Genomic DNA, 23,215 nt, shown 5'->3' with positions numbered 1-23,215 from the left:
AAGTTCAAGGGTCAGCTGCAATTGAATCAGTAGTTTAAATATCCCCCCAGGCCCAGACAGTTTTCAGATAACTTAACAAATTCTCCCACAAAATAAGAAACTACTCCCAAAAATAGCTTAATGAAACCAGTAAAACTTGATATAAATTCAAATCAGGGAACTACAAGAAAGGAAAACAGCAGGCCAATAAGTAAACAAAAATCCTAAAAACAACACTAGCAAGCCAAACTCAGGAAAATAGAAAAATGACAACGCAGCATAGCAAAATTGAATGCTTCTCAAGCATGCAAGAGTAGTTTAACGTTAAAAGATTTGCAAGGGTTATTTACCACATGAACAAACTAAAGAAGAAATATAACATTTTGATAGATGCAAAAAATCATTTGCAGTAAAATCAGTAAAATTCATCACCTATTAATGAGAAGAATATGTTTAAAATAACAATAAGTGGAGTTTCTTTAGGAAGTAAAATGTCAAAAACTTCAGCAAACACCATTCTTTTTTGGGGGGGGGCAAACATCATTCTTAATAGTGAAATGTTAAGCTAATTCTTCTTAAAACCAAGAATAAGGCAAAAGAACACCTTCTACATGAAACAGAATAAAAGGAATAGCAAGGGGAAAGAAAGAAATAAAAATCATCATTTGTAGATGATATGATTGTGGAAAAAAACACTCAAAGAATCTATAGACACAAAAAAGCATTTTTTATGGTCAGGTTTACATACAAAAGTCAACCATATTTATAATAAATGGGCAACAACAAAAACATAATTTTTAAAAAGTATTCCTTTTACAACAACAAAATCATAAAGTACCTAGAAATAAATCTATCAAAGGATATACTATGTATGGAGAAAATGATAGATTTCTAGAAAACACCTAGAAGATTAAAATCTTTGAGACAAGGATCAGTTTTATGTATACATATATATATGTCATATGACATATATGTATATATATGACATATACATGTCAAATTTTATGCAAATCTCTAGATCTAATACACATTCAGAGAAATTTACAATAGATTTTTTAAAATTGTGGTAAAATATACGTAACATAAAATCTACCATTTTAACCATTTTCAAGAGTACAGTTCAATGGCATTAAGTAGATTCATACTGTTGTACAACCATCACCACCATCCATGTCCAGAATTTTTCATCTTCCCAAACTGAAATGCTGTCCCCACTAAATAATAACACCTCATTCTCTCCTCCTCCCAGCCCCTGGTAACCATTTTCTACTTCCTGTCTCTATGAATTTGACTACCCTAGATACTTCATAAAACCACAGTCAAAGAATATTTTCCTTTTGTATCTGCAGGGCTTTTCTTTTTTCTTTTTCTTTTTCTTTTTTTCTTTTCTTTTTTTTAAGAAACTTAACAAACTGATTCCAAAACTTATATGGAAGTGCAGAAGACCCAGAAGAGCCAACACAACTCTGAGTTATATTTTAGATATAATAATATAATAACTATAAACCTAGTGTAATTGCCACAGTGTATTGTTGGATTAGGGTGCACAAACAGACTAGGAACAAAGTAGCCCTGAAATGGGAATTCATGTGAGCGCCAGAAAGGGCACTGCAGATCACTAGTAAAGGACAGTCAACTCAGTAACTGGTGCGAGAACAACCAACAATCCCTAAAGGAGATTAAAAAACAAAAATGAAATTAGATCCCTTCCTCACACTATAGACAAAAATTTCTAACAGATTCAAGAATTAAATGTGAAAGGTGGAACTCTCAAACTTTAAGAAATATATATTTCATGATCTGAAAGTAGACAAGATGCAGCAAGTGTGGAGAATAAAAGATTGATAAATTCCACTGCCATTTAAGAATTTATGTTAAAAGGCACCATAAAGAAATTATAAGACAAGGCACAGACTTGTAGAAGGTAGGTGTAACATCTATAACAACAAAGGATTAAAAAAAACAACTCTAAAAATCAGTAAGAATAAAAAAGAAAAAGAAAAAGAAAAATTGGTACAACACGTGGAGAGACGTTTCAAATGAGAGGAAATATAAGAGGCAAATAAACTTGTGAAAGCTTGTTCAGCTTTAGCAGTAATAAGGAAAATGCAATCTAAAGTCACAGCGAGAGCTCTTTACATATATGTATATACATATATGGTATTGACAAAATTAAGACTGATAAAACCATGTGTTGGTGAGGACATGGCTCCACAGGACACATGCTGCTGATGGAGGTATAAATTTGTACAATGACTTTGGAAAATAATTTGTTACAATCCGGTGAAGCTGAACATTGGCATACCCCACTCCGCACGTAAGTAGCGCAATCTCATGCTAGGTGATAGACTCTATGGAGGAGTGTTTTTCAAACAACACCTTGCAAATCACTAATGGGTCATAAAATCAGTTTAAAGGATTGAGATCAGTATTTTCAAAAAAAACAACAACTGAAAATGATCAGAGACCATTACGAGTAATAGGCTCAGTATTGTTTCGTGAGATGTTTGCTTCAGTGGTGTCTGTTGGGTGTGTGTGGAGGGGGGCTCTATGGATGTGTGGGCGTCAGTGGTTGATGTAAAAATTTATTTCTTATTCTGAGTCACCGCAACTAAATTTGAAGGCCCTGTAGAAACTCTTATACCTATTCCCCAGAAAACGTGCAAGATTTTTCCTAAGAGCTTTGTGCCAAATATCAAAAACACAACACAAATGTCCACTGACACTGGAGATTAAGAACGGGTAAGTAAATCGGGACATATACACACGATGCAATATTATAAACAAAGAGAACAGTTCTGCACCTACACATATCACAAGTTAGACGAACCTTAGAAACAAAATACAGTGAAAACAGGAAGCTACAGAACACCACATACACTACCCCTTACTTATCAAGCTTACAGACAATACTAAGAAATCAATAGAAACAAGCAAAAGCGTGGATCCTGAAGCCAGACCACCTGGGACCAAATCCTAGCTCTGTCACTCATTAGCACATAACCTTGGGCAACTACTTCACCTCTGTGCCTCAGTTTCCTCATCTGTGAAATGGAAATATTAACCTACCTCATGAGGTTTTGGGGATTAAAATCTGTAAAAGTGTTTGGAAGAGCGAACACACAGAAAAGAAGGAGCCGGAGTAGAATGAGAACAGAATTAGCCACGGTCTGGTTCTGCAGCGGGGGACTGGGTGCATGAGCACCGAGGCTGCACATTCGTGTACTGTTTGTATAAATGGAATATTTAAAATTTCAACAAGAGTGAGTTGCGCCATGACAAGGCTCCATGCGCTCAGGCCCAGTAATGAGACACCGAGGGCCAAGGAGGGTGACAGCCTAAGCAATTACGTACCTGGTTCTCAGCTTGTCACTCCCATACTCAGCCCAGTTCCGGAGCCAGCTGAGGAATGTCTTCTCTTTGTGCTGTTTGGCATATTGAGCCAGCAGTTCCCGCACCACAACCTGTGCAAACAGTTTATCATTTGTCAGTCATTTGTCAAGAATGAGTGTAAAAAAGTGCTGGAGTGTCTTGAAATGCTGTAGCCAGATAAGGTCTAGTGGCTTCTAGCAAACTCCTTGGAAGGAATCAGATATAAACCCCATCCTTCCAGAGGCCTCTGCTTCCAGTGGCACATGTGTGGTACTTACCCAACCACTGTCAATTCCTCCCCTACCGCTAACTTGACTAACTAGCTCACTACTTACTGCTCTCTCTTCCACCTGAGACATCAGACTCTAATGCCATTCCCGGGACCCAGTATTTTAGTTGACACTTCAAATAAAACCTACTTGCCTTCCCTGAACCAGAGAGATGGATGGTCTGTTTTCTTTTCTGCCTCTAATATTCTATGGTTGATTAGGCCTTTGGGGAACAGTATTAAAATGTATACATAAAACAAGCTCCATCAATCTTCTCCCTCGGCAGCTTTAAATTTACAATTTGGCCCTAAACTGCTGCATGCTTTTCCAGTTTTGTTTAAAAAAAGATGTCCATGTCTAGCCTGCTACAGACAGAAGCCCAGCTGACAGTTGGCTGCGAGTCCTAGACATGTCAGTGAGACCACCTTGGACCAACCTGCCGCCAAGCCGCTAGCTGACCGCCATGGTACGAGTGAGCCCAGGCTAGGCCGGCAGAAGAATGACAACCCAGGAGCCCAGCCCAAATTGCGGACCCACACAACCATGAGCTAACAACTGTGTGTTGCTTTAAGTTACTCCATTTTGGGGTGGTTCGTTACATAGTAATAAATATCTGATTCAATCACATAACAAAACAAACTTTAGAATATTTTCTTCTTTGTTTCAGATACATTGATTTTTTATAGAGATTACATAAAATGTTATATACACTTTCAATCAACAGTATATCTTAAATGATATTTTTGGTTCACATTGCTGTCTCTGATTCTTGTTATCTGTTTAATGGCTGTGTAATATTTTTGTTTGGAACCATCATAGCTAAGTAAACATTCCCATTCACTTAGATATTTAACTTGTTTCCAATTTTATACTGTCATTAATTACTTTGATATCAATATATTCAGACAAACGGCATTCATTGTCCCCCCCACCCCTTTTTGTTGGTTATTACCTGAGAATAAATCTCATGAACCCAACTGATGCAAAAATCCTTATAAAGGGCCACCCTGCCTATGAGAGGGATGCTGGAAGCATGTCAGGGCGTATTTGCCTAGGGGAACTTTATTGGCAGTGCTGGGCAGAGCCAGTCATGCAATTCATGGGACAGTCTCAACCCACAGAGGACTGTGCCACATCCAGTGTCCTGCCCAAAGCCACATACTCAAACCCATATAGCCAACTGATAGCCCAGAGCGTAACTCAGTTACACCAAAGCTTTCAGGTTCTTCCCATCTGGGCCTATGAAGGCTTACGCTCCCTGCGTCTTAAAACTAGAGAAGGCCACAGGACTTGCTTTAGACCAGTGACATGCAAGCGGGTGTGATGTTTCCAGTTATGACAGGTCCCTAACTCAGGGCTTCAGTCTGCTGGAGGCTGCCATGGTAATCCCGTGTATGGATGCAGGCATTGTCCTCTATATTGTTTTGTTTTTTTATAAATTCCTTTTGTTTTTTTGAAGTATTGTCTTGAATTCTTGAAATTATATCTCTAGATAAGTTATATTATTCATGATTTCATTTCAAGATAGTAAAGGGGGTATTACAAAATATTTTTTATAAAAAAGAGGGCATTAGGTCCCGTATGTTTAAGAATCACAGTACAAAGGTGCCTAGGTGGCTCAGCCGGTTAAGCATCCAACTCTTGATTTCTCTTGATTTTCTTGATCTCAGGGTCGTGGGATTGAGCCCCGCATTGGGCTCTACGCTCAGCATGAAGTCTGCTTGTACCTCTCCTTCTGCTCCTCCCCCCACCCCTCTCTCTCAAATAAATAAAATCTTAAAAAAAAAAAGAATCACAGTACAGTATTATGGGTCAAAGGATGTGAACATTTTTATGTCGGCTGCTATATGAAATAAGTGTAAAAACCAAAACACTCCCAGCAATGGGGGGAAATTAGCTAACTGTAACTAGAACTAAAATTAAAATTATTTGGCAATCAAGTTTCACTGACACATCACTAGGATTAAGATTTACACTGTTTTTGCTAACCTGTTACATTTATGATGGCTTTCACTCCATCTCCCTCTTGTTACAAGAGCGACATCATTCCAAGCATTAAAAATTCCTTTCTCTGATTTCCGCCCTTCCATATATTCCATATTCCACCCTTCTTCATAGCATTTATTGCTGTCTGATGATATAGAGCAAAGCAACTTGTCTCCTGGTTTCTTCTCTTTCTACTGCCTGGAAAGTAAGCGCCAGGAGGTCACAGTTTGTTCATCCTTATGCCATCAGACAACAGAAGACACAGAGTTGAGAGCAGAGGAATCTTTTCTTCCTTCCTTCCTTCCTTCCTTCCTTCCTTCCTTCCTTCCTTCCTTCCTTTCTTTCTTTCTTTCTTGAATAAATTCCCTTCCTGTTTTCAATATTTTATCCAATCTGTTCAATTCCTTAATAATTCCTTTAGGCTATTGTCACTACTTCCACCTTTCTGATTTAAGCAACTTAAATTGGAAAAAAAATTTACTCTAACTGGAACTAAAATTAGAATGATGTAATAATCCAGTTCAGGTGCTAAACTTAAGAGAAAGGACAGACAAATCGGGCTCTGGCAGCTTAGTCATTTTGGATCTTTGCTCCCTTTTCTTTCCTTTTTGTTCCTTGCTTTTGGCATCTTTCCTCTTTTTCTAGGTCATAAGACAAGAAAATATGATTTTAAAAATGAGTTTATTTCCTGCTGTTGATACTCCCTTGGTGAAAGATTAAATGATTGGAGCTATCAGCTACCATGGGGTTTGGGCATTACAGTCTCTAAACCCAATACTTTATTTGATAAATGACCAGAGAGAGGCAAAGAGATCAGTCATCATCTTGATTGGGCATGCGACAAAAATGTGCTTGTTTTCACCCATAGATGTGATCTTAAATACATTATAATATGCTATGGTGTGTGTGTGTGTGTGTGTATACATATCTAAATTTTTAACTTCCTATTTTAAAATAATTATAGACCCACAAAAAGTTGAAAACCTAAAATAGTACAGAGAGGTTTTATCTAGTCATCACCCAGATCCCCCCCCCCAGAGTGAAATCTTACACAGCAATAGTGATTACCAAAATCAGGAAATTCAACACAATTTTACTTGTAATAGAGATTTCACGATTTGAAAATGAACCCAGTAGTAGATCATTTTGTAAAGTGAAAGAAATATTATCTTTTTGCAATACAAGTGACTACATTCTTAGCTAAGTCTGGTGTTTTGAATACTCACACAAGATTTTCTTAAGACAACTTGTGATGTTATTTCTTTCCAGGGGACTGTTTTTGTGGTTGTGTTGTTTCTGTGGTTGTTTACACAGTTCTCTGGTTCTAAATATGAGCACTCTTTATTTTCTTCTGTGTACACTTGATTAATCCACAGTGCGCCTGCTCAGGAGCCCCTTTCCTAAGGGAACTCGAGGGGACTGGGGAGTCAGAACAGCCGTGTGCTTGCCTTTTTAAAAAGATCCCATCTGTAGGAGGAATCAAGCTAATCTACAGCCAACATTTGGAAACTATGAGTCTAAGCAATTGTGCAGAATAATGACATCATAAACATGCATTTATAATGAATATCATATGCATCAGGCAACACTGATTATATAACACCAATAAAAGTTATTATTATTATTTTTTTAGGTCAAATGGCTTTTCAAGGCACCTATGAAGCAACTAGCATTTCTACATACTAAGTATTTCACTGATTTATGGCAGGTACGGTGAAACTTGGATGAAAAAGTCTTAACGAGTCCTGTCTGCTGCCAAGACAGAAATATTGGGAGCCAATTAGAACAGAAAACACGGTGTCTAAGGAAAAGCCACCAGACATCATCCATTATGTAAAAAGGACGAGCCAGGAAGTGGGGCTGCACTCAGGCTTGAACCACATAGGGTGATGGGGCCACTCAAAGCGGCAGTACGTACGGCACTGGGACCCCAAATCACGCCCTAGGCAGGACCATCCATGTCATTTGGAGCCCAATGCAAAATGAAAATGCAGGTCCCCTTGCTCAAAAATTACAAAGAATTTCAAGATGCTGAAAGCAGAGTGTTAAACTCCAGCACAGGCCCTTCTGAGTGTGAGGTCCCATATGACTGTCCAGGTTTCACCCCATGAGGCTGGACCCAGCCGTCAGGATCTCAGTAGGGCTGCTGACACAAATGTCACTGCATGTCCCATATTTCTACTACATCGACATCTGGCAACCCTAGGTTCCTGAGGGCAGCTCAGGTGTCACTCAGGGTGTGAGACTGAAGAAAAAGCCAAGTGGACATGATTCTCCAAGCCCGTAACTTTTTTCCTCTTTTAGGTGTTAGACATCCCATCAAGGTGAGATTTCTTTGAGGGGAACTTTTAAAAAATTCCCTGGCTAGAAGAAAAGGAAGGAAGGAAGGAAGGAAGGAAGGAAGGAAGGAAGGAAGGAAGGAAGGAAGGAAGGGACAGGGAGAGGGAGGGAGGAGGAATGGAGGGAAAGGAGAGGTGAGGAGAAGAGAGGAAGAGCTGTTTTAACACAGAAACCCACATGTACAATGCTCTGAGTAATTGTTGGGCCTTAAACGTGGATTTGAACTTTATACTTTAGGAGGAGGGACAGACCCAAAGCCGTGATGTAAGCCCAGTGAAAACTCCTGCACTGCTCAGTAGAGCTTAGGAGTGGTCAGTTTTTTGGTTTGGTTTTTTTGTTTTGTTTTGTTTTGGTTAAATCTGGATTAAATTTAACTTATTTTCCCAATGTCTCCTCCCAGTAGGAAATGAAGTACATCCCTGTGGTTTCCTTCCTTCATGCCACCCACATTTACAGAACACGCACTGTGTGCAAGGCACCCACTGCCGATATTGAGCATGGTGGGGATTACAAAGAAGAGTAGGAAACATCTGTCCCGCAAGTGGCAAGGTAAGCTTCATTCATTTGTTCATTCATGTGTTTAATACCTAATAGTAACAACTGCCTTTTTTTTTTTTTTTTGAGCACCTACTAAGGCTAAGATCTGTTCCCAACTCTTGACGTGGAATGACTAATTTAATCCTCCTGACAACTTTGGGTAGTTAACAGAATCATCCCATTGCCCAGATAAGGCGACTGAGGCCTAGAAAGGTTAGGCAAGTTGCCAGGCTCACACAGCTAGGAAGTGGTGGAGTTGGGACTGAAGCCCAGAGCCCATGCTTTTCATAATTCCACACTGCACTGCACTTCCTGTGCGCAAGGCTGTGTGCTGGGCACCAGGGGCACCGAGAGAATGCAAGAAGCCAGTGTGCTGGGGAGACTGTCAGGAGGACAGAATAATGGGATGAGGGTGACAGAGGTGACTTCAAAGTTCACTGGGTACGGTGTGGGGCAGTGCAGGGAGGGGCACTAGCAACCAAGGCCCTCACACTTGGCGACAGTTCTGCCGGGGAGAAGGAAGTGGGGAGGGGAGACGAGGGCTTTCCCCCTGCAGGAGGAGCACCTTTAAAGGCATAAGCGTGGAGAAGCATGGGCACCCGGAGTGTGAGCAGGCCGGGGCTGGCTGGTAAGAGCAGACTCCACGCCGAGGGGCATGACCAGGACGGCAGACCCGGGGGCTGAAGGGAATGAAGTAGCAGGAGGCTGCCTGAGGAGCCATCCCTGCTGTCGAATTCCTGACCCACAGAACCCATGAGCGCAGTGAAGTGCTTGTGGTTTTATGCCACCAAGTCTGGAAGTTTGGCGAGTATTAAGCAGCGACAGACAACAGGACAGGAAATTCTTCCAGTCCCCATTCACCCTTTATCCTCCTCTTCCATTGTCTACCTCTCTTTCTCTCTTAATCCCTCCCCTGCCTGTCCTCCTTCTCCTCTTCCTCCTCCTCCTCCTTCTCTCCACCCCCACCCCCTTCTCTCCTTCCCTCTCTGCTCACTGATTCGCCACCAGGCCTGATGCCTTTCCGTGCACCTGGACCACATGATATCAGCCTGCTCCTGCCATGTACTCTCGCCCTGAGCTGCTGTGGCCCCAGGCCGCACCCGGCTCTCGCACCTGGGCCTTGCTCTCCTTCCACAGATTTGACTTGATCTTCTGCTCTGGTGCTGGACAGAGCCTTCCTGCTTTCTGCCTTAACCCTAATCTCGGCTGCTTCTGGAAACACTGCCCATAGCTACAAGGAAAGCCCCTTGCCTGGCCCAGCCCAAACCAGGCCCCTTGCATCACAGCACCCACTAAGCATTTACTAAGCATCTATTATGCGCCCTGCACTATACTAGCAACCAGTTAACATTACTGAGCTTTTCATTATACGTGCCAATAACCACAGTTAATGCTTTGCCTGTGTTCTCTCATTTAATCCTTATAACACCCCTATAGAGTCTGGGTTATCACCTCCACTTTTAAAATGTAGAAGGGGCCTCCAAGAGACAAGGAACTTATCTCTATTTAATGCTATATAAATAAAGCTCCATATAAATATGGATTATATCAAAGAAACTATATAAATAAAACGACGAACCCACTGACCATGGAATTTGTAATCAAATGGAGAATAAGCAACACCAGGACACAGCCTTGAGTGAGCCCCTACTGTGTGCTGAGTATTTGATGGGAGTAATTACAAGAGTCCTACCGGGTGCGGATGATGCCCGGGGTGCAGGTGGGGGCTCAGAGAGGCTAAGCCAAGGGTTTCACAATCAGTCAGGGTGGGCAAATCTGGCCCCCGAGGCCTCCCTCCCAGGCTTCCAAGAAGGCCTTCCTCCAGAGCCTCCTCCTTTGTGGGTTCTGTAGTGACAGATCAGATGTGGGGACTTCCTGCCGCTACAGGTCAGCCCCAAACCCTGAAGCCTGGCAGGCAAACTCTCAGGAATGTGCTGGACTACAAGAAGGGAGCTCCTAAAGCCTACCCCCTCTCCTCACTCCTCCCCAGGGACCGGCCCAACCTCATCCATCAGCTTCTGTGGCCATGTTTGCTAGAGCAGAAGCTTTCAAAGGAGGTAAGCAGGCTAGGGCTGGAGGTCTGCACCTACTGAGTGCCAGGCTCTGTGGCTCAGCATATCCCACAGACATGTTTTCTTTGACCTCTCCCTGCCCGCCCTTTCACATTAAGAACAAACGATGTGTTTCCTCTTCTCTTGCAAAATTGGAATTTCTGGAGAGCCTGAACCCATGTTCCCTTGAGGCAGCAGTCAGTGGAAAGTAAGCAGCAGCAGCCCCCTGGAGAGGGCAGGGGCCCATTGCGCTCTGAGATTTCAGGGGCCTGCTGCAGTTACCTGGGTCTCTGCCTGGCCCTGAAGACCCTTGATCTGGTAACCCGTGGCATGGGCCTCATCCAAGGATGCCAAGGATCTCCATGCAGCCAGTGTAAGGAGCCTGGGAGTGGGCCTGCTGCAGTTACCTGGGTCTCTGCCTGGCCCTGAAGACCCTTGATCTGGTAACCCGTGGCATGGGCCTCATCCAAGGATGCCAAGGATCTCCATGCAGCCAGTGTAAGGAGCCTGGGAGTGGGCCCCTGACCCCCACCTCTGTCCCTTCCCACTTCCTGGCCTCATCAATCAGCCACCTGTGGCCAGCACAGTTCTCCTTGAATGGTGGTGCCCAGCTCAGGAACACACTTTGTAGGACAGGGGCTACTGGTCAGCTGTCTGCGACTAGCTACCATTGGCCCCCACACAGTCTTTGCTTTCTGGCCCACACCTTGTCTCACTGAAGAGGTAGAAAATGCCCAGTGCTCACCCCCAGCTCCCATGCAGCTAGGTCATTGGCAAATTGCACCGTCCTCGCCAGTGAGATCTCAGAGGAATTCCGCTGATGGTTTCTGGGCAAGGTTTCTGGAATGCCCTTTAAGATGCAGATGAGACCATCCAGGAACCTCTCCAATGTCGGTGGAGTTGAATGCTGGAAAGAGGCTTGGGCCTTAAGGGCAGACAGGTCACTGAGCCAGCTCTGGGGTTACCATGGAGGATGATACTCGTTCTTATGGTTTAGGCCACGTTGGCGGGTAAGTGTATTACATGCAGCCAGCTGTGTCCTGACTGCTAACCCCACTGGCAGCTGGGTCCAAGTTGAACTCCCCGACTCTATCTTGTCCACTTTCCCCAGTGTACACCTGCTGCTGTTGTCCCAGGTCTTCTCAGCCCCATCCCCCCAACCTTGCCTTCCAACCCCTCCCCTCTCCCCTCTCCCTGCTCCATGCGCTCCTATCTGCCCCTTACAGCAAGCTTCCCTGCAGTGCACGCATGTGTGTTCAGCCTCTCCTGAAGCCCACCCCCTAACAACAACAAAGCTTGTCCAGTGGAGTTGGTTGGAGTAGATATTACTGGTACACTTATTTTCTTTTATTCAAAAGGGTAAGTAACTGAAGTTTTACATCTGGACTAAATAAATAAATAAATAAATGAAGGTAATGAGGAGAATGTTAAGAAAGGAAATCCTACGAAGTTTTCTGTATCTTGAGTAAGGCGCAAACCCTTTCGGAAGGAAAACAAAAATTCTCCTTAACCCTCAATGTTGACTTAAGTTGTTTCAAATTATAATGTTACTTGAACATGTTCAAACATTTAACTAGATATAAACACCTTATGTTTGTGGCTCTGGTTCAATTATAAACTATGAAATTAAATACAAGCAAAACTATAAAACTAATGAGATTCATATCAACAGCCCTAATAATATGTGGCAGACTGTTTTGCAGCATGAACTTGGCCCTCCACGGCTGTGTGGGTTCCTGGGGATGGGTTATGCCCACGCCTCTGAGGGCTGGGGGAAAGAGGCCCTTCCCCTTCCAGGCTCAGACTACGAAATCTTCCTGCAGCAGCACGTCATAGCAGCCCTTGGCCTTCACTTGGCACAAACGCATTGTTTTAGTCATAGAAAACCTACATTTGTTCTTCTCTCGTGGGTTCCTGGTGACCAAGGCGATATTACTTGGTGCCAAAGGGCTTGTAAATTTAAAGGCGAAGGCCAGAACCCCACGGCAGTCTCTGGTTATATGGTTGTTATCCAGACAATCTACATAACTCACTTGGACTATTTCTCTTTAGATTATCATCAGAATTAAAACAAATAATTAACACATTCTCATAAAGAACTCATAGATCCCAACTTGAAAAACAATGCCAAAACCAATCTCGCTGTAGAGAAAATGAAGTCACCTGGGAGAGCGGAGAAATAAAGATAAACAAGTGGGCCAGATTCAGAAGGCTCCCTTTTTCCAAAATCTCACACATGGGGCCCTTGGGGAGAGCTTTCACTATTTAGATGCTAAAACATCTGGTTTTGAAAACACTGGTGCCAGCTTTGGGTATTGGTCATTGGATTTAGAAATAGAAAAATAGAATGCCTGTTCGAATTACCTTGCTTGGCTTTTCTAAGAAGGGCATCACCCAAAAGTCCCTCCAAGTTCCCCCAAATGATCACATTTTGTAAATGCTTCATGTCAGTTCTATGCCCTAAGCAGAACTTCAAGCTGTCCTCCTCACTCCATTTCAATGCCACCACCCTGGCCTGGACACCACCATGTTCCTCAAGGGTGAGACTTGGTCCCAAGCCCACTCTCGGCTGCTCCACGCATGGACTTCACAGCTTTGACTAGGCCAGCCTCGGCCTGCCTCTCTGGTCTCAGTTCACACACCTCCCCCCAGTTTTTGCTGCCATCACCAGAGGTGCTTTTGGACGTAACTCCCTATCTGTAGGTCTTAGGGAAGATCCTTTGAACCATTTGCCCCTGATTCTGCTGGATCCAGCAGGCCCTCAGCCTACCCCCTTGTTTTCTCTCTCCGAGAGCCCTCAGATTAGGAAGGCATTGTTGGTGGGAATGCAAGCTGGTACAGCCACTCTGGAAAACAGTGTGGAGGTCCCTTAAAAAGTTAAAAATTGAGCTACCCTATGACCCAGCCATTGCACTACTGGGTGTTTACCCCAAAGATACAGACGTAGTGAAGAGAAGGGCCATATGCACCCCAATGTTCATAGCAGCATTGTCCACAATAGCTAAATCATGGAAGGAGCCGAGATGCCCTTCAACAGATGACTGGATTAAGAAGCTGTGGTCCATATATACAATGGAATATTACTCAGCCATCAGAAAGAACGAGTCCTCAACATTTGCTGCAACATGGACGGCACTGGAGGAGATAATGCTAAGTGAAATAAGTCAAGCAGAGAAAGACAATTATCATATGATTTCTCTCATCTATGGAACATAAGAACTAGGATGATCGGTAGGGGAAGAAAGGGATAAAGAAAGGGGGGTAATCAGAAGGGGGAATGAAACATGAGAGACTATGGACTCTGGGAAACAAACTGAGGGCTTCAGAGGGGAGGGGGGTGGGGGAATGGGATAGACTGGTGATGGGTAGTAAAGAGGGCACGTATTGCATGGTGCAGTGGGTGTTATACACAACTAATGAATCATCGAACTTTACATTGGAAACCGGGGGATGTACTGTATGGTGACTAACATAATATAATAAAAAATCATTAAAAAAAAAAAAAAAGGAAGGCAGCTGATCCTTCAGGTAAACAGACGTGTCATCCACAACCCCATCACCTCTGTACCACCTGCTCCTCTTGTCATCCTGATCTCAGGCACTTTAGAACTGATGCTCCATGGCCCTGAGATTGGGTTTGACCCAAACTTCACCTTTGTTTTTAGGGATATCTGTACTTTTCTCCTACTGCCATCTCAACTTCTCCACCTGCTGCTCAGCTATAGCCAGAAGGCTGGGGCCCCAGGGAGAATGTTCTTTCTGGTTTACTCTGTGGGTCCTTCCAGGGGCAGGGGGAGTCCAGGTTTAGCAGCCTGAGGTCCTGTCCTAACTTAACATCATACTGGTCCCAAGGCCCCATTCTAGCCCCTGAGGTTCTGCTTGTCTGGGAGAAGAAGAATGTGGAATTCTCTCCAGTGGTAGGGGTGGAGAGAACACTAAGGCTAGAGGGTGAGGAGTGTGCATGCCTGTGTGCACGTGTGTGCACATGCATGTGAGAGAAGGGGGGGACTGATCTTCGTTGTCTCTTTCAGAGAGGCTTTCCTTTCTTTGTTACTCTTCATTCCTTCTCTTTTTTCACTTTCATATTTAAAGGAGGGATTTTTTAAGAAAATGGTTTTTAAATATACCTTATTTTAAAAATTCAAGCCATATTAAATGGTCTTAAATAAAAAGTAAACCTCTCTTGCCCAATCCCTTTTTTCTAAGACCTCACTCCATAAATAACCATTTTTAAGTGAGGTTTGTTCTGCCAGAAGGAGACACTTCCAAGTGTCAAGCTGAAACAGATTCTCGTGTCCTGTTTTAGTTTGCATATTATCTGGAGCATGCTTTTCTTGAGTGATTTTATTTTTCCTGAAATCTTAAAGGACTCTCCACGCCTTGTTTCAAGAAGAAACATATGCCTTTTCCATCCCATCACTAAGATCTTCCTGCTTTTTAATCATTCTATTTGTTGAACCAAAATCATTTCCTTCTGAAGCCATTCTTTTGATCCCTCTGACTTCCTGTTCTAATTGGGACTAATTGTGTCCCAGGCTCACCACACCACTACTCCCCAGCTATTTCTTTATACATACTCCTCTTGGATTAGCTCCAGAAAGCATACATGTCTTTCTAATTATTAATTCCTTTTATGCTTTTTTGCAGTTCATCTATAAGTAATGTGTTTTTTTTTTTCAAAAAGTGCACAGCAGGTAAACTTCATGAGCAATTGAATATCTGTAAGTCTTTATTTTGCCTCATATTTGATCAATAATTTGGCTAGCTACGAAATTTTAATTCAGGATAACTTTCTTCTGAATTCCAAAGGCATTGTTCCATTTTATTCTAGAGCCTTGCCACTCAAGATGTGGTCTGCAGACGAGCAGCCTCAGCATTACCTAGGAGCTTGCTGGAAATGCAGAACCCCAGAGCCACCCCAGAATCTGAATGTGAACAGGATCTCCAGGGATGTGTGGATGTGTTAAACTTGTGTTGTTCTAGCCTTCAGCACTGCTGCTAAAAGGGCTGAGCCAATCTGATCTCTTTTCTTGGTAAGTAATCTGATATTTTTTTTCAGTCTAAGGTTTGGGAAACCTCTTTTTGTCCTTACCCAGTGATCTAAAATTCTCCAGGCTGTTTTTAGGCTCTTTTCAGATCTGGAAAATCTTCTTTTATTTCTCTAATTTTGTCTGCCTGTCTGTATTCTCTGTTTTCTTTTTCAGGAATGTCATTGATTTCCTTGATTGATCATCCATATCTTTTATTTCCTCTTTATTTCCCTTCATTTGGTTTTTCTGATCTTCATTCTGAAAAACTTTTCTCAAATTTATCTTTCAGCAAAATTTTAAAATTTTGCAAATGTCTAATTTTAATTTACTGTGTTTCTCTGTACTATGGTTACTATGGTTTAATGTAATGCTCATTTGTCATAGCAGGCTGTTCTTGTTTTATGGATGCAGTGTTGTCACAAACTCTAAGGATACTAATTAGTTTTCATTTCTCTGTTTTGTTTCTTACAGTGCCAGTAGTTCTGTTTGTTCATCTTGCTCCTTCATTTTCATGTTGTTGGTTTCCCTTGAATGCCTGATCACCCTCATTAGAAAATATTATGGAATTATTGTTCATTTGCTTAGGTATGATGATGGTATTGTACTCAGTAAGAAACTGTCTTTATTTTAGAAAATGAATGCTGAAGTTTTTACAGATGTCTGCAATTTACTTTCACATGGCTACACACACACACACACACACACACATACACAGAATAAGAAAGAGGACATTTAGGGGCACCCTGGGTGGCTCAGTCAGTTAAGCATCTAACTCTTGATTTCTGCTCAGAACATGATCTCAGGGTCCTGAGATCAATCCCTGCATTGTGCTCCATGTTGGGCTTGGAGCCTGCTTAAGATTCTCTCTCTCTGTCTCCCTCTGCCTCTTCACCACCCCCTCCCGCCCCCAAGCAAGCACGCTCTCCCTTTCTCTGAAAGAAAGAAAGAAAGAAAGAAAGAAAGAAAGAAAGAAAGAAAGAAAGAAAGAAAGAAAGAAAGAAAAAAGAAAGAGGACATTTAAATATAGCAAAGTATTAACACTTAGAAGTGGCAGATCTACTCAAGTAGAGAATATAATCCAAGTGTTACTGTACTAGTCTTCCCATTTTTCTCTTGAAATTTCTACTTGAAATTTTTCTAAGTAAAAGTTGGAAATAACAAGAAAAACAAAATAATACCTGAATATCCTTGGGAAAATACCCTTGGAGGCCTAAAATCTCTAAGGAATCAGATTTCTTATAGGAAACCAGATACACAGTCTTTAAGCAAGTCAGACCATAGGTCATTTGCATTTTTGCATATTTCTCTACTTGCAGAGTAATGAACAATGTATGCAAAGCCTCTGACTGATAATCTTTAGGAAATCTGCCAGAGTGGATTAGGAAGGCACCTGCCCTGTTGTATCTCTAATGAAGCAAAGAAAGTTATAATGGGATTTCATGGGTGTGGGTCATAATTGGATTTGGTGGAGGACATAATTAAATTTCACCCAGGGCCTACAACCTCTGCCCCAGGAAAATAATGAAAGGGTCAGAGGACCTTCCATCTTGCTTAAAGGGAAATAGGTAAAGGCTGCAGAAACTCTATAGTGTATGCCTACTCTTTCCCATCTCCTCAATCATGGGACAGCAGCCCCACCACTTTCAAGATCATTAGAGTTTCACCTTGGGGCAGAGGGTTGAAAGCACTGTAGATAACACTGGAATGCTATGAAACTCACTGACCAATTTCTGCTATCCCCTAGTCTCCTAAATTTTCTATCTCTACTTCAGGAAGTAGAACCAAAGCAAAATCCAGCCCAGAGAAAGGTAGCCTCCCCAGTATGGGCAGATTCCAACACTCAAGCGGAAGGCCAGGTTGACCAGTTCAGGCAGCCAGAGCCACCTCTCTATCACTGTGTGGGAGAGGTATCTCCCATTGTGTGGCCTGAAAGCTCTGGGTACAAAATAGGACTTGTCAACTGACAGGTGTCCTGTAGGGTGTGTCAATTGGTGGCAAGCAGGCAGGCTGACCCTCCCCCCAGCACAAAACTTAATGTGTGTAGAGGTCTTGGTCTCTCACCCAAGGAGACCAAGCCCTTCCTTGGAAGGCTGTCAAATGTCCTTTTCCAGAACAGTTTCCAGAATTGTGGCAGATGTTACTAGTGTAGTGAAGGTTTCTGATGCGGGAGCCCAGCCATCCTGCAGCTAGGCAGGGCTTTACAGAAATGCCTGGCTCTCTGCCCCAATCCCTCTCCTGCTCTCAATCCCCGTGATTCAGGGTCTTTCCAGAGATACCCAAAAGTAACGACTCTCACCACCAGCCCTCTCCACTTGGGTTGACCCATCATTCCCACCCCATCTGCTTTCCATTCTCCAGAAAGAGGTCAAGTTCCTTGGTCCTCTGATGGCCCCTTTCCCACAGCCAGTGTCCCTGCAGATCTGTTCCTTTCTATTCTTTCTTCCAGTTATTTCAATGGGATTTGACGAGGAAGGAGCAGTAATGTGGGTGTTCATGTCATCATCCTCCTGAACCAGTTCTTCCTTCGGTTTTCAGTCGTCCTATTCATGCTGTAGTGTCTAAATAGCTTCTTCTTTCTTCCTAACTCTGGATGCCTTGGGATCACTTCCCCACCCACCACACCTTTCACCTTCCGTCTTCCTAGCAAATCAGGAAGGGCATCTGCCTTATCTTACCACACCACTGCAAAAAAGAGTACAGCAGGCCAGAGACTGCTATTCTTGGAAAGGCCTGTTCGCAAGGATAGTGCTTGGCTGGCATCTGGGAACTTGGATTTGGGGAGAGTTCCCACCATTTCCTGACTGATAAGTGTGGCTCACTGTGACTAAACTGTTTGTGCAAACACTATGGTTTATGCTGACCACCTGTTTTCCTTCTCAAAGTCTGGAATTTTGAGGTACGCTAAGTAGAGGGGACCTACATGACCAGCCCCCAATAAAAACCTTGCATACTGAGTGTCTAATGCACTTCCCTACTACACAATATTTCACATATACTGTCACAATTATTGCTGGAAGAGTTAAGTATGTCCTGTGTAACTCCAGTGGGAGAGGAGTCTTAGAAACTCATGTCTGGTTTCCTTCAGACTTTGTCCCATGTGCCTTTTACCTTTGCTAATTTTGTGTTTTATCCTTTTGCTACAATAAATCCTAACTCAGAGTATGACTACATGCTGGGTCCTGTGAGTCCTAGAGAACTGTCAAACCTGAGGGTGATCTGGGGACTCCTGACACATACTATTTATAAAATAAATGTTTCTGCCTAAGAATAATCATGGTTTGAGGTAGTATTTTTCGGGCACATGTCCGAAAGATGTCTGTCTGGAAAACTGGCCAAAGAAGGTCATTACTGGTTTTAAGGTCGCTGGTTATCTCCTTTCTGGAAGACTGAGCCATTCCTGGCTTCCTTCCTCAGCCTGGGCCTTGAAGGCCTTCCATGGGGTCTCACTGCAAGGATGCTCTGCCTTTTTGTGCTGCCACGCAAGTCTTCCTGGGTAGGCAGCTCAGCCTCCCTCTTGCCCAGCATCCCTGCATTACTGCCCCACCGTGGTTCACAGTCCCTCCCTCTCCTTGCCCATTCTCCCATTTACGTGACAAATAGCAAGCCGTCCCTATCTTTCCCTATGCTTCCATTTTCATTCATAGTTAGAAACTGTGACCATCCCCTAAGTAAATTCAACAATCTGTCCATGGTGCCCACAAGCTAGAGCTTGCAGTGAAAGCACTGAATCATAATTTCAGACTCAGATGACACCGAACCACATGCTAAAGTTTAAAACACACTCCCAGAAGAGAAAGTTGTTGAAAAACCACACACTTGATCACCAGCTGAGATGGAGAATGTGAAGTAGTGTAATGTCTGATTATTGAATATTCTTTTTTTTAATAAAAGGTTTATTTGAGAGAGAGAGGGCACAAGCAGGAGGGGCAGAGGAAGAGGGTGAGAGAATCTCAAGCAGACTCCATGCCAAGGGTAGAGCCCAACGTGGGGCTCAGTCTCAGGACCCCAAGATCATGACCTGAGCTGAAACCAATAGTCAGACGTTTAACCAACTGTGCCACACAGGTGCCCCTCTGATTCCTGAATAGTCTTAAGGAGAGGTTTTTTAAAGCAACATTTAGGTAGGAGGGAGACAAAAAAGCAGGCAACTGTTAATCTAGCCCAAATTAAATGGCAGTTCTTAACTACAGATATCTCTAAAAGCTAAAATAATAAGGGGGCAGGGGAAAGCTGCCACTAAGTACCCTCTAACATTTAGTTTCCAGTAGACTAAACTTACAACTGAATAGCATTCCAGAAATGTCTGTACTACTCTTTAAGTTAGCCAATTTTTCATGATAAAAATGTTTTTCATTAAAAAATTCATTTCAATATAAAATTTTTCAAACATCCAGAGCCTTTACAACATAAAGATAACTATCTCCAACATTTTGATGTATTTCTTTTTTTAATATTTCTTTTTAAACTTACCCATGCAAAGGTTTCTGTTCTTTTTTGTTTAACTTTTTATTTTTTTAAAGATTTTATTTATTTATTTGACAGAGAGAGAGACAGCCAGTGAGAGAGGGAACACAAGCAGGGGAGTGGGAGAGGAAGAAGCAGGCTTCCAGCGGAGGAGCCTGATGTGGGGCTCGATCCCAGAACGCTGGGATCACACCCTGAGCCGAAGGCAGATGTTTAATGACTGTGCCACCCAGGCGCCCCTAACTTTTTATTTTTATGTAATTGTATGAATGCAGATGTAAGAAATGATTCAGAGAGACCTCATGTACCCTCCACCATAACATCTTGCGAAACACTGCACTGTTTACAGTTCAATATCACAATCAGGAAAAATGATGCTGGTACAATCCACAGAACTCACTCAGCTTTTGCTAGTTTTACATGCAGGTGTGTGTGTGTGTGTGTGTTTAGTTCCCTGCAGTTTTATCACATGTGTACATCTATGTGACCACCGCATAACGAGACACGGAACAGTTCCACCCCCAGGATCCCTCATGCTACCTTTGTCTAATCACAGCCACTTGCCTCTCTTTTCCCTCCCTCACTGCTGGCGATGCTGACCTCATCTCCAGCACCATGATTTTGTCATTTCTAGAATGTTATATAAATGTGATCATAGAGCATGGGACCTTTTAAGATTGGTTTCTCTCAGCATCCAAGTTGGTGAGAGTCTCAACAGTTGTTTGTGTTTTACTGCTGAGTATGGTATGGACATGTCAGTCAGGCCACCCAGTCACCCAGAGAAGGACACTTGGATTCTTTCCAGTTTGGGGTTGTGACGAATACACTGGCTATGAACATTCACGTGCAGGTTTTTGTGTAAACATACGTTTTCATTTCTCTGAGAGTAAATGTCCAAGAGTATAATTTCTGGTAAGCACGTGTTTAGTTTTTAAGAAACGGCATACTTTCTTCTAGAGAGGCTGTAACATTTTATATACCCACTAGTAACGTATGAGTGATCCACTTTCTCTGCTTCCTTTGACATGATATAAAATATTATTAATATTTTTAAAATGTTAGCATTTTGATAGGTTTGCAGTGGTATCTCAACGTGGTTTAAATTTGCAGTTCCCTAAGGCTAAGGATGTTGCCTATCTTTTCATGTTCACATTTGCCATTGGCATATCCTCTTCAGTGAAATGTCTGTTCATGTCTTTGGCCTGTTTCATAATTGGATTGTTTTTTATTGTCGAGTTTTGAGGATTCTTTATGTCTTCTGGACTCAAGGACTTTGTCAGATGTGTGGTTTGCAATTATTTTCTCCCAGTCTTTAGATTGTCTTTTCATCTCCCTTCATAGTCTTTCACAAAGAAAAACGTTTCAATTTTGATAAAGTCTAGTTTTTCAATTTTTCCTTTTATGAATTGTGCTTTTGATGTCAAATCTAAGATTTTTTTCTGGTCTGAGCTCTCAAAAATTTTCTCTTAAAATTTTTTGTAAAAGTTTTTATCATTGTATGTTCTATATTTAAGTAGTTAATTTTGAGTTAAAACTCTTACTAGGTATGAAACTTAGTTCGGGGTTCATTTTTTGAAGACCCTCCATACTGTCTTCTATATTGCCTGTCCCAATTTACAATCCCACCAACAGTGCACAAGGGTTCCCTTTTCTCTGAATCCTTGCCAGTTTTTTTTTAGCTTTTGGTCTTGTTTTGTTTCTATAAAAGCCATCCTAACAGGTGTGAGGTGATAGCTCATTGTGGTTTTCATCTGCATTTCCCTGGTGATCAGTGATGTTAAGCACCTTTTCATGTACCTGTTGGCCATTTTTAGGCCTTCTTTAGAAAAATATCTATTCGGGTCTTTTGTTCATTTTTAAATTGGGTTATTTTCTTTTTTGTCACTGAGTTGTATAATTTCCTTATATTTTGTATATTAACTTATTATCAGATAAATGGTTTGCAAATACTCCCTCCAATTCCATACATTGCCTTTTCATTTTGTTCATTGTTTCTTTTTGAGAAGAAGCCTTCTAGTTTGATGCAGTCCTACTTGTTTACTTTCAGTTTTGTTGCTTGTGTTTGGGTATCATATCCAAAAAAATTGTTGCCAGGACCAATGTCTAGGAGCTTTTCCCCTGTTTTCTTCTGGAAGTTTTACTGTTTCAGGTCTTATATTTAAGCATATAATCCATTTCAAGTTAATTTCTGTGAGTGGTGTAAGATAGGAGTCCAATTTCTTTCTTTTGCATGTCAATGTCCAGTTTTCCCAGCACCATGGACAGAAAAGATTATCCTTTCTCTATTGAGTATTCTTAGCTCCTTTGCCATATTAATTGACTGCACATGCATGGATTTATTTCTGGGCTCTTGAGTCTGTTCCATTAGTCCATACGTCCTTCTTTATGCCAGTACCACCAGTACCACACTGTTTGGATTATTATAACTTTGTAATATAGTTTGAAATCAGAAAGCGTGATGCCTCCAGCTTTGTTCTTCCTCAGGATTGCTTTGGTTATTCAGGGTCCTTTGTAGTTCCATACAAATTTTAGGATTCTTTTTTCTTTTTCTTTTTTTTTTAATAATAATTTTTATTATTATATTATGTTAGTCACCATACAGTACATCCCTAGTTTTTGATGTAAAGTTCCATGATTCATTACTTGTGTATAACACCCAGTGCACCATGCAATATGTGCCCTCCTTAATACCCATCACCAGCCTATCCCATTCCCCCCCACCTGAAGCCCTCAGTTTGTTTCTCAGAGTCCATAGTCTCTCATGCTTCATTCCTCCTTCTGCTTACACCTCCTTTCTTCTTCCCTTTCTTATCCTACCGATCTTCCTACTTATGTTCCATAAATGAGTGAAACCATAAGTCAAGCAGAGAAGGAATTTACCATTTTTCATTCCTAAAACATGAGGGTCTGATGGATTAAAGGTCCTAATTTCCAGAGAAGAAACAAATCTTCAAGGGAACCCAAAAAGGGCTGCACTAAAGAAATGCTATGAGTACTACCTGGTATCAGGGGCCAGAAGCCAAGAAAGTAGCTCTTATAGGTTTCATCATCCTGTCCTCTACGGAAGATTGAATATTCTCAAACAATACAGTACACTCACATTACATCTGCACATGTGCAGCTCAATCCTCCACAAAGCTGCTATAGTTATGAAAAATTGATTCTGGTTATCACAGGGAACAAAGGT

General features: G+C 42.1%; 1 protein-coding gene across 1 annotated transcript in view; it reads right to left on the bottom strand.

Moving 5' to 3' along the window:
- The window catches only part of ACOXL (acyl-CoA oxidase like), a 317,436-nt gene that overhangs the window by 107,637 nt on the left and 186,584 nt on the right, over positions 1-23,215 (bottom strand). The window contains exon 14 of the mRNA XM_040623184.1: positions 3,334-3,443. Within this exon, the coding sequence (XP_040479118.1) occupies positions 3,334-3,443 (110 nt within the window). The remainder of the gene's footprint in view (positions 1-3,333; positions 3,444-23,215) is intronic.

This window comes from Ursus maritimus, unplaced genomic scaffold (assembly GCF_017311325.1).
Source record: "Ursus maritimus isolate PB19 unplaced genomic scaffold, ASM1731132v1 scaffold_6, whole genome shotgun sequence".
Taxonomy (NCBI): domain Eukaryota; kingdom Metazoa; phylum Chordata; class Mammalia; order Carnivora; family Ursidae; genus Ursus; species Ursus maritimus.
Note: the sequence above shows the minus strand (reverse complement) of the source record. Positions and strands in the feature narration are given on the sequence as shown.